The sequence below is a fragment of the Chinchilla lanigera genome, unplaced genomic scaffold (assembly GCF_000276665.1).
Source record: "Chinchilla lanigera isolate Chin_1 unplaced genomic scaffold, ChiLan1.0 scaffold00031, whole genome shotgun sequence".
Classification (NCBI taxonomy): domain Eukaryota; kingdom Metazoa; phylum Chordata; class Mammalia; order Rodentia; family Chinchillidae; genus Chinchilla; species Chinchilla lanigera.
Window position 1 is genome coordinate 1,476,487 of NW_004955432.1, and position 16,467 is coordinate 1,492,953.

General features: G+C 41.8%; 1 protein-coding gene across 8 annotated transcripts in view; it reads left to right on the top strand.

The window, feature by feature from the left end:
* The window catches only part of Golm1 (golgi membrane protein 1), a 63,158-nt gene that overhangs the window by 41,728 nt on the left and 4,963 nt on the right, over positions 1-16,467 (top strand). For all 8 annotated transcript variants that reach the window (XM_013515955.1, XM_013515958.1, XM_013515957.1 and 5 more), the window contains 3 exons: positions 1,913-2,033; positions 14,532-14,676; positions 15,289-15,552. In XM_013515955.1, coding sequence (XP_013371409.1) covers positions 1,913-2,033; positions 14,532-14,676; positions 15,289-15,552 — 530 coding nt within the window. The remainder of the gene's footprint in view (positions 1-1,912; positions 2,034-14,531; positions 14,677-15,288; positions 15,553-16,467) is intronic.

The window sequence follows — 16,467 nt, forward strand, 5'->3', positions numbered from 1 at the left end:
TGCCGTGCTGCAGTGTAGCACAGTACTGAGCGATGCCCCTGCTCTGGATGAGAGGACTTCCTGCTTTGAGCTCAGGACTGTGGTGGTTCTCTCGGCCAACAGTTGCATCGGTTAGAATAATCACCAGGGCCAAGGCCTCCAGGTCTCTATGAGTTGGCACCCGTTAACCCTGGGCTGTGGCCCTCAGCTTTCAGGAAGTAAGGCCATCACAGTCTGCGCAGGGTGTGTCTCAGAATTTGAGCTTTGTGCCAGTTGTTGCCCTTAATCTCTTGAGCTGGAAAGTGGAGAATGAACCTCACTTGCTCAGCCCAGAGTCCGAGGCCCTCTGTACTTCCTTTGGCAGGCTGGGGGCAGGTGAAACCAGTGTTTCCTTTGGTAGGGTTAAAGGTTGCAGATGAGCTGCTCGTTTAGTTCTGCAGGGTACAGCTGTCTCTTTGTTCGTTGTGTTTAAGCTCCTGTGTGCCAGTGTACCACCCGTGAGTTACGCTGCATGCTTTTGAGAAGTTTATTCCTGTGAATTTTTCCCTCGATCTCAGCTCTCTGAGGTCAGAACTCTGTGTTTCATTCTTTCTGCAGCACCAGCTCCCTTCCGTGTGTGGAGCGCTATGATCCAGCGTGCTTTGAACTGGAGTGTGCTGTAGGTCAGGGTGAGCAGAGCACATGCTCGGCTGGGAAGGGCTGGCTACGCAGCAGAGGCTGTGGTGGAGTCTGGTTCCCAGCTCCAGCCTTAGCCACGCGGTCTGTGGCAGGCAGTCAGCTCACTTGCCTCTTAGCGTCCTCACTGGCAAGGCAAGTGGGTGATTCTCTCAGCTGCTGTACAGCTCTGATGCTTGCCAAAATACTCCTAAATTCCAAGGAGAAGGCGAAGCCTCCAAGTACATAACAAAAACCAGTTCTTTGGCAACTGGGTGTCCTCTAATCCAGTTCCGATTTGACACTACCCAGAGTTAGGTCCCACGGGTGAAGGACTCAAGTCCACAACAGTGTCCCCACTTCACACTCCAGCCATAAGTCTTGTTGTCCCCGCGCCACCCCACTTCTACTGAGATGCCTACAAATTCAGGGTTACCTGCCACTCCCCTTAGGTTTAAAAATTTTCCAGAATGACTCACAGAACTCAGGACAGCTATACTTACAGTTGTGGTTTTATTATACAGGGCACGGCTTGGAAGCAGCCACACAGCACAAGCTGTAAGTTCAGGTGTTTGTTGGGGTGGATAGACACGGATCTGTCTGGTGGAGTCAGGCTGCTGCCCTTCCAGTGTGTCAGTATCTCCCCGGCCGGGAGGCTAACCACGCCGAGGCTCCGGTGGCTGGCTGGTGCGCATTATGTACCGTGGCTCATGAAATCATTGGCCATGTGATTGGACTCAGTTCCCTTTCTGGACGAGTGGAGCTGAATGTTCCACCCCTCCATTTCTGTGGTCGCTTCCCCTGGCAACCAGTCCATCCTGAAGCCATCTACTTGGAGTCACCCTGACTTGTGAGTCACTGCTGAAGCTCAGGTCCATCCGCAGGAGATTTTGTGAATAACCAAGCACTCCCGCACTCAGGAAAACCCAGTGCTTGCAGAATTGCTGGTAGTCAGTGACAAAGATCACATCTGTTTTCTTATTCTACAGATTGTATTTACAATTTTTTTTTGTAATCTGTAAAGCTCACCTTTTTTAGAGCAACGTGATAAATCTTTAGTGGGCTTCGTCTCACTGCGGTGTTTTGTTTTTGTCATTAGTAGTTGAGCACAGGGACACTGCCTTGCCCTAAGCTCCTCTGCAGGGAGTGTTCCTGAAGCAGGAGAGAGCAGAGGTCTGTGCTCTCACTGAAGTGGATTTCAGAGTCTGATGTGGGAGCAGCATGGCACATGGTCACATCTGTAAGTATTTGTCCTTTCTTTGGCCTTTTTTCACCAAAGGAACCAGTGTATCAACCAGATGAAAGAGGTGAAGGAGCAGTGTGAAGAGCGAATAGAAGAGATCACTAGAAAGGGAAATGAAGCTGCAGCTTCCAGAGGCCTGAGCAAAAGGAACGACCAGGTAACAGGGTTTTCTGCCTGGAGGGTGTAGAGGTGAGGTTGTCCTCCCTCCAGGCGTCTCCTCCCCTTTCTCCGCTGTCTGATTTGCTCTGTCACTGCTCTCTGCTGTGGGGTTGTTTCCTGAGGTGCAGCACAGCAAAGCCTGGGCCCAGGATGCCCAGGCCCGTCAGAGATGTGGCCCCTGGGCCCAGGTGCCGGGCTGGCTGGGATTCCCTCCTTCAACACACAGAGCCGCCTATGAGGCAGATGCTGCTTTTTATGACTTTGAAGGTGCTGAATCCAGTGGAAATGTTAAGTACTGTGGTGATTGGGGGTGGAGCTGGGTCTCTCTGACAGCACCTCCTGTGCTGTCATCTCCCTCCCCTGCCACTCCAGCCAGGGCCACCATGGCGCAGGGCCTTCCTGGAGATTGTTGATGTTTAGTAATACAACTTTATTGAGGCATAATTCACATTTTATGCTTAGCTCAAACAAAGCTTATAGTCCAGTGGTGTTTGGTATATTTACGTTGTGCAGTCATTGGCATGGCCAATTTTAAAACATTTTGCTGTAAAGAAACTCTTCTTTTGCTTCTCACAGCCTTTCTGTCTGTATATATTTGCCTTACCTGTATGTTTCCCATTAGTGGAATCATACAATATATATATGGCCTTTTGTGTGTGGCTTCTTTTCCTTAATATAATACATTTAGGATTCATTCATATTGTAGCCTATTTCGGCAGTTTGTTCCTTTTATAGCTGAATAATTTTCCATTGTGTGGATGCATCATATTTTATTTACTGACAGTTGAGGGACATTTGGGTTTCTACATTTTGTCTGTCACAAATAATGCTACTTTGAATGTTTATGTACAAGTTTTTGTCTGGACATATATTTTCATTTTCTTGATTAATACCTAGGAATGGAATTGCTGGGTCATACGATAGTCTATATTTAACCTACTGAGAGACTGCCAGACCATTTTCCACAGTGGCCATACCATTTTACATTCGCACCATCAATTTCTGAATGTTCCTTTTCTTTGCATTGTTGTTAACTGTTGTATCTGTCTTTTTTAGTATACCCCTTCTAACAGAAGTGGAGTAGTACCTCACTGTGGTTTGGATTTCCATTCCCTAATAACCAGTGATACTGAGCATCTTAATGCTTTATTGGTCATTTGTGTATCTTGGAGAATATCTGTTCAGATACTTTGCTGATTTTTAAATTAATTTGTACTGTTAAGTTTTAAGTTTGTAATATATCCTGCATATAAAAAAATAGATGATATTGGATATGTGATTTGCAAGTATTTTTTCCAGTTATGCAAAACAAAGAGTTCTACCAATGAGCTACATCCCCACCCCATTTTTCCATTATGTAGGTTGCTTTTACACATTCTTGATGGTGTATGTTTGACCCATTTTGAGTTAATTTTGTACATGGTGTGAGGTAGGGCTTCAATGTCAGTATTTTCTTTGTAGATATCAAGTTGTCTTAGTAACATTTGTTGAAAAAAAACCACACAAGACTGTCCTCTTGCTCAATGAATTATCCTAGCACCTTTGTCAAAAATGTTTATTGTAAGTAAATCAGTTTACTGTAAGTATGAGGGCTTCTGTTTATTATGTTCATACCATATGGTCTTGATTACAATAGCATTGTAGTGAACTTTGAATTCAGGAAATGTGAGTCCTCCAGTTTTGTTGTTCGTTTCTAAGATTGGGCTCTTCTGCATTCCTTAACTTTCCATATGAATTTTAGGATTGGTTGGTTTGTTCCATCAATAAAGTCAGTTAGGATGTTGCTAGAGATTAGGTTGGATGTGTAGATCAATTTGAGGAATCCTTGAGTACCATTTTAACAAGGTTAAGTCTTAATGAATATCTGTTCACTTACTTGGTTTTTTAAAAATGTCTTTCAATGGTATATTAAGAAGTCTTGCACTTCTTTTTTATTTTTTTTATTTTATTTTATTTTATTTTTGGTTTTTCTCCGGTACTGGTGCACTTCTTTTTTAAAAACTAATTTCTATTTTATGCTGTTGTAAATGGAATTTTCTTTCATTTTTGCATTGTCCACTGCTAATATTTAAAGTATAACTGTTTTTATATTGATCTTCTATCTTGTAACCATGCTAACTTTACTCTCTTATTTTTGTTTTTTGGTCATTAATGCTTTAGGTCTTTCCATATATAAGATTACGTCATATAGAGAGACAGTTTTATTGTTCCTTTTCCAGTCTATATGCCTTTTATTTCTTTTTATTGACTGATTCTTTTGGCTAAAACCTCTAATGTAATGGTAAGTATGAGTGCACATTGCAGACATCCTTATTTTGTTCCTAATCATGAGGCTAATAGTCTTTCATTATTGTTTGATTGTAGCTATAGCTTTCACTATATCAAATTGAAGACATTGCCCTAGTTTTAATTTTTTTAAGTGTTTATCAAAGAAGAGTGGTTGGATTTTGTCAGATTCGTTTTTTGCATCAATTGAAAAGATCTATGTGTTTTGTTCTATGTTGATACCTGTATCATTGATTGATTTTTTTTATGTTAATCCAGCCTTGTATTCCAGGATAGTCATAATATATGATCCCTTATATTTCACTGGATTTGATTTATATTTTGTGGAGGATTTGGATGTCAGTGATAGAGTTTGCTCTATCTGGTAGTACCTTCTGGTAGTACCTTCGTTTGATTTTAGTATTTTCTGGTAGTACCTTAGTTTGATTTTAGTATTGCGATAATAGTGGGCTCACAGAATGAATTGGGGAGTATTCCTTCCTGTTCTGTCTTTTTTGTAAAGTTTGCAATTCTTTAAATGTTTGGTCGAATTCACTAGGGAAGCTAGCTTGACCTAAGCTTTTCTTTGTGGAAAGTTTTAAAATTATGAATTCAATCTCTTTTCCTGTTACAGTTCTACTGAGATTCTTCTGTGTGTTTTTGAGTTAGTTTTGATAGTCTGTGTCTTTCTAGGAACTTTCCATTTCATCTAAGTTACCAGTCTTGTGGCATACAGTTGCTTATAGTATTTCCTCATAATACTTTTGTATGTGTGGTTGCTATGATGTCCTCTTCCATTTTTTTTTATTTATTTTTTAAATAAAAGGAGGAAAACATTAACAGACAGACAACATTTTACAAAATAGCAAAAGAACAGTACAGACAATACAGAGTTACAAAGTGATAGGAAATTAACAGTGCTTGTTGTATTACATATTGATATCTTCAGAGTGGTTTCTCATGAATAGAGATCTTCTTTCATTTTTAATTTTAGTAATTTAAACCTTTTTTTATTAACCTAGCTAAGGGTTTTTCAATTTTGTTCATCTTTTCAAAGAACTTTCAGTTTCATTGACTTTCTGTATTTTTCTATTTTCTCTTTCATTTGTTTCTGCTGTAATCTTTATTTCCTTCCTTATATTAGGTTTAGTTTACTCTTCTTTTTTTTTTTTTTTTTTAGTATATTAAGTTGCAAATGATTCAGTTATTCATTTGAGATCTATCTTTTCTCCCTTTTTGGTAGTGACATTTATTTTTCTAGAGCTGTTTTCGGTTCACAGCAAAATTGAGAGGAAGGTACAAAGATCTGTCATGTGCCGCCTGCTCCACATAGACATACCTTCCCCATGGCCAGCACTCCCCTTCGTGGTGCATATGTATGTCATAATTACCCAAATCCCATGGTTTGGACTTACTTGTGCTGTTTGGACAAATGTATAATGGCATGTATCCATCATTACAGTATCACACAGTATTTTCATTGCCCTAAAACATTTCTTCTACTCTACCTATTCATTCCTACCCGCTTCATGAGCCCTAACAAATACTGGCCATTTACTATCTCCCAAGTTTTGTCTTTTCCAAATATCTTATAATTGAAATCATACCATTAGTAGCCTTTTCAGATTACTTCTTCTACTTAGTAGTACACACTTATGGTTTCACTGGGTCTCTTTAGCTCTGAACTGCTGTATATAAATTGTCCGTATATACCACAGTTGGTTTATCCTGCCACCTACTGAAGGACATTGTGGTTGCTTCCAAGTTTTGTTAATTGTGAATAAAACTGCTATAAATATCTATCTGCAGTTTTTTTGTATGAGTGTAAATTTTCAGGTCCTTTGAGTAAATGCTAAGTAGTGCCCCTGCAAAATCATACCACAGTGATATATGTGCTCCCATGTTTATAGCAGCACAGTTTGTCATAGCTAAATCTTGGAAACAACCCAACGGCCCATCAACTGAGGAATGGATAAAAAAGATGTGGTAATTTTATACAATGCTGTACTACTCAGCTATAAAGAAAGATAAACTGAAGGTTTTTATAGGTAAATGGATGCAACTAGAGAGTACTTATAAGTGAAATAAATCAGACTCACGTGTAAACATCGTATTGTCTCCCTAGTGTAAGAACCTGAAAGAGTAAATAAGACACAAAAGGTACAATAGATACAGTGAAAGGGAAAGAAACTGCTCAAAAGGAAAGAACTGGGATGGGGGAAGAAAAAAAGGAAGAAAGAAGAAAGGGAAAAAAAATACATACACACACACACACAAGATAGCTAAGATAATTGTACTACTAATTTCTATTGGTTTATTGAAAGGAACAGTTAATGCTTAATTATTTGATGAATTTTGCATGCCTGTATCTGGTAATCTGAACAACTACTTTGAAGATAACAATATGCAATGTAATAATCATTGTTAATTTCCTATCATCTTGTTTTCAAATTCTGTTCATTTTTATTTTTTAATTTTTATTCTCTTAAAAAATTATGGAAAAAATTTGTGTCATTTTCTATGAAACTGTGTAAACTGTCTTCCAGAGTAGCTGTAACATTCTGTGTTCACATCAGCAAAGAATGAGAGCTCCTTTTGGTCCACAGCCTCACCAGCATTTGGTGTCAGTGGAGTTTTAGATTTTGGTGTGTAGTAATGTCCCACTTTTTTTTTTTTTTTTTTTTTTTGTTTTTTCGAGACAGGGTCTCGCTATGCAGTTCAAGCTGGCCTTGAGCTCACTTTGTAGCACAGGCTGGCCTTGAACTCACAACGATCCTCCTGCCTCAGCCTCCTGAGTGCTGAGATTACAGACATGCGCCATCACACCCGGCATGTCCCAGTATTTTTAAAATTTGTGCTTCCCTGACATATGATGTGGAGCATCTTTTCATAAGCTTCTTTGCTAAAATGTTTCTTAAAGTCTTTGGTCCTTTTTTTTTTTTAACTCAGTGGTCAGTATTATTGTTGAGTTTGAGTTCTTTATATATTTTAGTAACAATCTTTTATGAGAGATGTCTCTTACAAATATTTTTTCCTAGTCTGTAGCTTGTCATCTCATTCTGTTGATACTGTCTTTCACAGAAGTTTTTAACTTTAATGAAATCTGGGTTATCTTTTATGTCTTTCATGGATTCTGTCTTTGTTGTTGTAGCTGAAACATCATTGCTATACACAAGATCATCGAGGGTTTTTTTTTTTCCTATTTTAACATATGGGCATTTCATTTAAAAAATACTGGAGATTGAACTCAGATCCTTTACACTGAGCTATATCCCCAGACATTTATTTTTATTTTATTATTACTTATCTTCAAACACTGTCTAAATTGCCCTGAGACCCTGCATACCTAGGACAAAGTACATTTGGCCGCTATATGTAAATCTTTTTATACATTGTGGATTTAATCTGCTAATATTTCATTGGCAGTTTTTATAACTATGTGAGCACTATAGTGTGTAATTTTTTCTTGTAATGTCTTTGCTTTGAGGATTAGGATCACGCTGACTTCATATAATGCATTAGGAAATACTCTGTCTTCTGAAAGAGAATTGGTATAACTTCTTTAAATGTTCTGTAGGACTCAGCAGTGAACTCATGTGGGTCCTGTGCCCTCTGCTTTGTAAAGTTATTAATTGCTGATTGATTCTTTGGGTAGATACAGCCTGTTCAGATTGTGTATTTCTTGTGTGAATTTTAGAGAAATGTGTCTTTCAAAGACTTAGTGTGTTTCATCAAGATGATGAAAGTTGTGGGCCCAGAGCTGTTTGTGGTGTTCCTTTATACTCCATAAAGAGCCCTGTGGTCTTCGGTAGTGTCCCCTCTTTCATTTAGGATCCTAGGGATTTACCTTCTCAAAGGACAAACTTTCAGTTTCATTGATTTTTCTCTCTTGATTTCCTTTTATCAGTTCCACTGATTTATGCTCAAATCCTTATTTCTTTTACTTACTTTGGATTTAATTTGCTAGGCTTTTTCCTAGTTTCTAAGATTTAAATTTACATCTTTCTTCCTTTTTAATGTATTCACTCAGTGCTCTAAATTTCTTTCTAAGCACTGTTCTCATTGCATCTCAGAAACTTTAATAAATTTTCTTTTTATTTAGGCCATAATATTTTTAAGTTTCTCTGGAGAGTTCTACATATTTTTACCCATGTGCTACTTAGAAGTGTGTTTAATCTCCATTATTTTGGAATTTTTCAGCTCTTTCTGGTATCGATTTTTAGTTTCATTGTATTATGATTGAGGAGTGGGCCCTGATTGCATGATTTCTCTTCTTTTAAATTTGATAAGATTTGTTTTATGGCCTAGAATGTGATGTCTTGCTGAATGTTCTCTGTGTGCTTGAGAAGAATGTGTGTTCTGCTGTTCTTGGATGAAGTTTTCTGTAGATGCTCATATCCAGTTGATTGGTGGTGCTGAGTTAGACCCTGTCCTTACCAATTTTTTTTACCTGCTAGAGCTGTCTAGTTCTGAGTGAAGGGTATTAAAGTCTCCACTGATCACAGTGGATCCATGCTTGTTTGTCCTGGTAGTTGTACCAGGTTTTACCTCCTCTGGTTTGATACTCTGTTGCTAGATGCACATACATTCATACTTGTTAGGGAGAACCCAGCCCTTTACCATTATGTAGTGTTCCTCATTATCTTTGGTGGTTTTTCTTGCTCTAAAGTCTGCTCTGTTGAAATTAATATGGCAACTTCTTTCTTTACATAAATGTTAACTGGAATATCTTTTCCCATTTACTTTTAATCTATGAATGTCTTTCAGGTGGGTTTCTTGTAGTCAAAATACAGTTAGGTCTTTTTTAAGCATTCTGATAATGTCTTTTTTTTTGTTGTTTTTTTTTTGTTTTTCTCCGGTACCAGGAACCGAACTCACGACCTTGCGCTTGCCAGGCAGGCGCTTTTGCCACTGAGCTAAATCCCCAGCCCCTGATAATCTCTTTAACTGGTATGTTTAGAACATGGATAATGTGATCACTGTTCATAGTGACTAGTGATATAATTGGATTAATATCTACCATATTTTAAAATTATTTTTGTTGCCCCATATTTGCTTTTGTCTTTCCCACATTCTTTTTGTAAGTTTTAGCTAAGCATTGTATGTAATTCCATTTTGTCTCCTTTCTTGTCATACCAGTTATATATTCTGATTTTACTTTTTAAATGGTGGTCCTAGAGTTTGCAATATTTTTTTAGAGCTGTTCATGCCTACTTTCAGATAGCACTCTACTACTTCACAGATCATGCAAGGCTTTGTAACAGAAAATAACCCTTTCTTCTACCTCATGCAAAGCATGATTGTTGTCATTCATTTCACTTACAGATATCATGCCAAACAGATACATATGTTACATTGAGAAGCACATATAAACAAATGCTATGTATTTAGCATTGGTACTATTTGAAAGGGACACTGGGGATTTGTCTTAGTTACATTTCTCATTGCTGAGACAAAATACCCAACATCCAAAGTTAAAGGACAAAAGGCTTATTTAGCTCACAGTTTATAGAGGTTTCTGTTCATAGTTGGCTGGCTTCAAGGCAGGGTGGCATGACAGAGGGGCATTGCAGAGGAGAAACAGTTCATGGTGGGCAGAAGGCAGCATAGTAGTGAAGAAGCAAAGCAGCAAGTGACAAGCAGCCACCCTCTTTTTATCTGTCATATTCTATCCAGGCTACCCATGCCTAGGGCAGGTAGCACTCACACCCAGGGAAGGGCAACCTTAATTCTAGAATCGCATCATGAATCCATCCCGGGATCATCCTTGATCCCAGAAGCACACGTAGATCCAGCCACCTTTGAAAAGCCCCACTTACGACCACATGAGGCTTTGGGGGAACATCTAGACACAAGCTGTAATAGTTTACCCCACCGCCCTAAAGACTCATTCACATCCCTGTATGCAAACAAACATTTAGTCCATTTCCAAGAGTTGCCAAGGTCCTAACAGTTTCAGCATTGTTGAAAAGTCCAAGTGCAAAGTCTTCTCTGAGATTTAAGGCAAACTCTTAGCTATAAGCCCCTGTACAAATGAAAAGAAGGTTAAACATTGTAACATGCAGTGGCACAAGATGAACATTATCACTCCAAAAGGTACAAATAGGGGGATACAGTGGAATGGGACCCAAGAAAGACCAAAACATTAAGTCATATCGTTTCATGTCCCACATCCCCAGCAATCTGTGGCAAAATATGAACTCCAAAGGGCTTGAGTGATTCCACCCCTATGGCATTGCAGGTGGATATAGCTTTCATGGCTTCTTGCTGGGGTGGACTCTGCTTCCTCATTGCAGTTTTCCTCAGATGATCCATGTTTGTGGCTTCTCCAAATTTTTAGGGTCTCCACTGCACCTTTGGCATCATACTTACAGCTTTACACACCACCCTCTCAGAAGCATACTGCCTGGTCTCCCAGGCCTTCTTCTCAAATCTGGGTGGAAACCTTCCTGACCCTACAACTCGCATTCTTCATGTATCTGAAACCAGCACCATGTGATGATATCAGTGTCTGATGCCAGCTGGAGTAGTGGCCAGGCTTCCTTCTCTCCTGGCTGTAGGGATCGAGTGCCTATAAACCAAATCCCAGGGAAAAACTTCCCTAGGCTGCTGCCATTCTGGAACATGGTGCTCTGGGGCTCTCTTCTCAAAACAAAGTCTTTGACTTTTATGATTTTAAGTCTATAAAGGGTAGGGTACTGCTGGTTCTTGTGATATCCTCAGGCCACTATCCTATTCCTTCTCAGCATGCAAGGTCTCCTCTGCTCTATCTTCACAGTCCACAACTTCACTGGAGCTTCTTTTCTGGTCAAACTCAAAATGTTTTAAATCATTCTGCTGGGTTCTTTGCTACTGATTTTGAACATAAATCTGGCTAAAAGCCCCCAACAGTACCCATGCCACTGCTTCAACATTAGACTGTTTTGAAATCTCTTCTGTAAGATGAGTATACTTCCCTTAATCTCACTCAATCTCAGGCAAATTCTTTGGACATGAGCAAAATGCAGACAGACTTTCCCCCAAAGCATAACATACATGGTCTGGAATCCAGCAGCCTGTGCAGTCCATCATAACAGAAACCTCCTGAGCCTTGTCTTTACCAGAAGCATTTCTGCCAGCATTCTGGTCTTCTAAGGTCTGACCAGAATATCCTACCAAGTATAGCTTAAGGCATTGCAGGGATGCTTCTTCAGCTGCATCTCCAAACCTTTCCTAACTCTTCCCAAAGGCTCCTGAACCATGGTCAGGCACAGCAATGACCTCGCTTCTCTGGTACCAATTGTGTCTTAGTTACTTTTGTCCTTGCTGAGATAAAATACCTGACACACAATGTTAAAGAAGAAAGGTTTATTTTGGCTCATAGATTGTAGAGGTTTCAGTCTATAATCACCTGCCTCCAAGGCAGGGTGGCATCACAGAGAAACAGTTTATGACAAGCAAAAGGCAGCATAAGCAGCCAGTGATAAATGACCAGCATCACATACCCTAATCTAGCCACCTCCAAAAAGCTCCATCTATGACCATATGAGTCAGCTTTGGGGTGACATCTAGATATAAGCCATGATGGATTGAAACCAGGGCCTTCACACTGAGCTACAGCCCACCCCATTTTTTATTTTATATGTTGAAACGGGATCTCACTAAGTCATTATATTGCCTAGATTGTGCTGGAACTTGAGTTCCTTCTGCCTAGCCTCCCAGAGTGCTGGGATTATAGGACTGCATCACCATACCTGCTCACTTGTCTATTATATCAAATTAAGAACAAGGAAGTTTTTATGTTACATCTTGTTACTCTTTTTCTTCCTCCTTTCTTTATAAACATCTGAGTACCTGCCCTACATTATTTTTCTTCTTTCCAAAGAACTTCACATTTCTTAACAAGTCTTCTGGCAACAAGTCCCAATTTGGGAAGCATTTTTTCCTTTGGCTTCTTGAAGAATTTTGTTAATGATAGTGTGTACTCTGAAAATGATACACCCATGCATAGGTTTCTTTTTATTTATCCTGTTTGATGTTTGTCCTTTGAGCTTCCTAGACCCAGGGTTTGGTGACTTGACAGTAATTTGAGGAAATTCCTTGTCGTTATTGTTTCAGATATTTCTTCTCTGCTGCTATTTTTCCTCCTTTTTGTATTTCCATGATAGACACTTTACAACTTCTGCAGTTGTCCCACAGTCCTTAGATGATCATTCTGTTGTTTTCAGTCTTTATTCTCTATCAGTTTTGGAGGTTTCCATTTAAATTTGCTCAAGCTCAGAGTCTTTCCTTGGCTGTGTCCAGTCTACTAATAAGCCCATTGGAGACATTCTTCCTTTCTGCTACAGTGTTTTCCACATCTAGCATTTCTTTGTGGTTTTCCTCAGAATTTCCATTTCTCTGCTTACTGTGTCTGTTCTAGCATAATGGACTTTATCCATCAGAGCATTTAACATGGTAGAGTTGTTTTAAATTCCTGGCTTGGTAACTCTGACATCTCCGCCATGTCTAATTCTGATTTGCTCTCTCCAAGTTGAGTTCTTGGTCCTTTTTTGGTGGAGAGTGTGTGTGTGTTGGGGTGTTGAGACAGGTTCTCACTGTGTAGTTCAGGCTGGCCTCAAACTCACGGCAGGCCTCCTGCTTCAGCCTCCCAAGTGCTGAGATTACAGGTATGCACTGCTATGCCCATTGAGTTCTTGGTCTTGTAAAATGTGTTTTCATTTTTTTCCCAGCAGTGACATAATGTACTCAGCTGGGTAAGAGGAGCTGTTATGTAGGCCTCCAGTAATGTGTTGGTAAGGTGTGATGAAAGGGAGGCATCTGTCTTTGGTGAGCCTGTGGCTGTGGGCTTCACACTTGCTTCTCAGTTCCCAGCCCCCAGGTAGGGTGAGAGGGTTAAAATGGGACACACTGCTCTCTTTCCCCAGGTCAGGTCGCCCCTGACAATACTCAGGTAAGTTGAAGGCAGACTTCCTTCAGGGAAACAGAGTGCTCTGGCCTATTTCAAATAGGTTCCTTTCCCCTTTCTACTGCGAGAAGCTTGAGGGCATTTCTCTTCAGCGTTCACCGTGAGACTTGGTTGAGCTCCTGGAGGTAAAACAGAAGCCTGAGACTCTCCTTAAGACTGAGCAGCCCGAAGTTGTTAACTTTCAGTCAGCTCTGGCGAGCTGTGGCTCCGCATGGTCTGGTCTCCATTAGGTGCGGAGTTTGCTCTAAGTCCTCACCTCTTATGGACCCAGGAAGAGCTGATGGTTTCTCAGTCTGTCTGGCTTCTTGCTTGTTTGTTAGGACCAAGTGATGACTTCTAAGCCCCTACATCAGGGGCTTACCTATGGCAAACCTATGGCACACATGTAATTTTCTTTTAGACAACAGGTTTTAATGTACACTTGTGTTTTCTAAACTAAGCGCTCAGTATTCAGGTTTAATTGCAGTGCTGGTGCTTTGCAATAAATAAGTGGGTTTTCAGTTGCCGTTTGGCACTCCCCGTCTAAAAGGTTCGCTGTCACTGTTCTACATAGTAATGGGGCTGGAAACTAGAGAAGTCTTCTTTCTCAATGCTTAAAGGTACTGATGTTCATCTGTGCACTGCTGTAGCTGCCTCCCGTGGAGTTTTTGTTTGTTTGTTTGGAGACAGGGTCTTGCTGTGTAGTTCAGGCTGGTCATGAACTCATGGTGATCTGGCCTCAGCCTCGCAAATGCTGGGATTGTAAGTGTGCACCGCTGCCCCCTCTGATAGGTTTTACTGTGTTGTGTTTCAGTTTCCTCTATCTCAACAAATTTTCCTGATCTCTGTGTGATTGGTTTGACCTTTTTGTTATTCAAGAGTGTAAATTTCTCAGCTTTCTGTTACTGTTTTACAGTTCATTGCATGTGGTGGGAGACCACACCCTGTATGATTTCCACCATTAGCATTTATTGAGGCTTGCTTTGTGGCCAGCGGTGCTCCTGCCTTTGGGGGGTGTTCCATACGCACTTGTGAAAAATAGGAATTTTTCTCCTGTTGTGTGTTCTCACAGACATGTGTTTGCTCCTGCTGTTTTACTGTGTTGGTCACATCTTTTTTCCTGTTTTTCTGTCTGGTTATTCGCGGGTATTGTAAGCCCTTCCCGGGAGGCTTGTGCATAACCCTAAGCCTTCTGATTCGTGCCACATGACGGGCACTGTCAGGGCAGACCCTGGCATTCCTTCCTTGTCAGGATGTGTGGCACTGCATGCAGGCCTCAGACATCCTGTGCTGTTTCAACTCCAGGCTCCCAGCGAGTCCCAGCCCAGACTGCAGGGAGCAGGCTTGCTACAGGCCGCAGTGCCACAAGCGAAGGGAAGCGTGTCCAGCAAGGGCAAGTCCCAGACACCACAGCCCCATTCTGAGACGGTTTTGGAATTGAAGGGACAAGGTAAGAAAGGCAAGCAGAGCCTGGCACTTTCTTTTACATCCTCTCCAGAGCCCTGTTCACATTCGGCAAGTAGCGGTGCTCATGTGCTGTTGCTCATGCACATCCTGTGAGCACAGCGTGCAGCTGGAGACAGCAGTGAGCTCCGTGAGGGGAACGGGAGTGAGGGCCACGAGGCCTCTTCCCTTTCTGACAGCCCATCCTTGTAAGCTGCCTAATGAGAAGTCTGGAGGGTACTTTCATTCAAGACATCACTGCGATTCCAGGATAAAGGAGAGGTGGCTGCGCCCCTGGCAGCTGTCAATGGGAACAAAGGTGACCCATCCCAGACAGATGGCACCCACATACTCAGCACTCCACCCACCTCCACTTGGAGGTTGTTGAGATTACGTTCCTAAGCCGCTTCTCTCTTCCTCATTATGCGGATGAACTGCCACATAAAAGCCTGTGGTGTGTTGCTGAGATTACAAAATGAGCGGCACAGCTGGTTCCCAAACACAGCCCAGCTCTTCCCCACCCCTTGGAAACACCCTGAGAATTGAGTGGCAGCAGGTACTTGTTGTTTTAATCAAAATGATGCGCCAGTGAGGTCCCAGCTAACCATGTTCTGTGCAGAGGAAACCAACGAGATCCAGCCTGTGAGTGAGGAGGCGGCTCAGAGAGACAGTGGCGTGCTGCCCCGGGAGCCAGGCCAAGGACAGGCTGCACAGGACATGGCCGTGGCTGGCGAAGGCCTTGGGGGAGCTGGAGAACTTGTCCGCACCACACAGGTGCCAGTTGCCCTATCATCGAGCCCAGAACACCAGGAGCCAGAAGAACCTGAGCGGGACCAGCTTGTTATCCGAGAAGGGCCAGAGGAGCAGGCTGCTGCCAGGGAAGGTGGGTGCATAGCTCCTTCCCCGAGGTGTCCAGCCCTCTCCACTGCAGACAGCGCTTTGTTGTCTGCCCGATCTCTCCATCTGCCGGTCGTCCACAGTCAAGTTGGAGGCAGGCATGGACAGTGCACATGTAGCCCTTGAGGTTTCAGAAACAGCGCTAACAGAGTTGAGGGGACTCTGCAGGCACAGGTTCCTGAGAAGAGTGCTCGGCAGAGCAGAAACTGTCTCCTGGCAGGCAGGTCACCCCTGCTTGTCCTCGTCATCCGCGCTCTTGTGCAGGTCTGGTATAGGGTATGTTCTGGCTATGAGCTAGCCAGTGGAGGGGAAGGAATGACTGGGTGGATGGAGGTCAGTGTATATTTGAGCACGAGGAAGAAAGACATGTGAATCCCATCTTTTTGGGTTTTTCTAAGTACCGTGCGCTAACCAATTGCGCCACTGGAACTTCAGGGTTTTTCTTTTTAAAGAAAGAGTGGAAATCAGAGATCAACATAATATTCTGGAATGTATTTCCAGGCCTTAAAGATGTAGAGTTTCCATCCCACTTGAGCCAAGGGAACTTAGGAAGACGTGACTGACATGTTTTGCAATAGGCAGGAAATGTAGCTCAGGGGACGTGTTCATTCGCATAAGTTACCCCAATTTGGTTTAAATCTTTTTCACCCATTTCTCTTCTGGAAGAAAGTTCCTTACCTGCTCACAGTGGGAGGTCTGATGCTGTGCCGAGTTTGAGTCCCCTGATGTTGAGGGACAGCTAAGGCTGCGCTGAGGGAGCAGGACCACAGAATCCCCACTCTCACGGTGCGCAGGGCTTCCCACCTTAGATAAGGAGTGAGGAGAAACAGCACCGCACATATTCCAGTCTTTGTCTTCAATCTTACAAGCTTTTCTTTTTTTTTTTTTTTTTTTTTTTTTT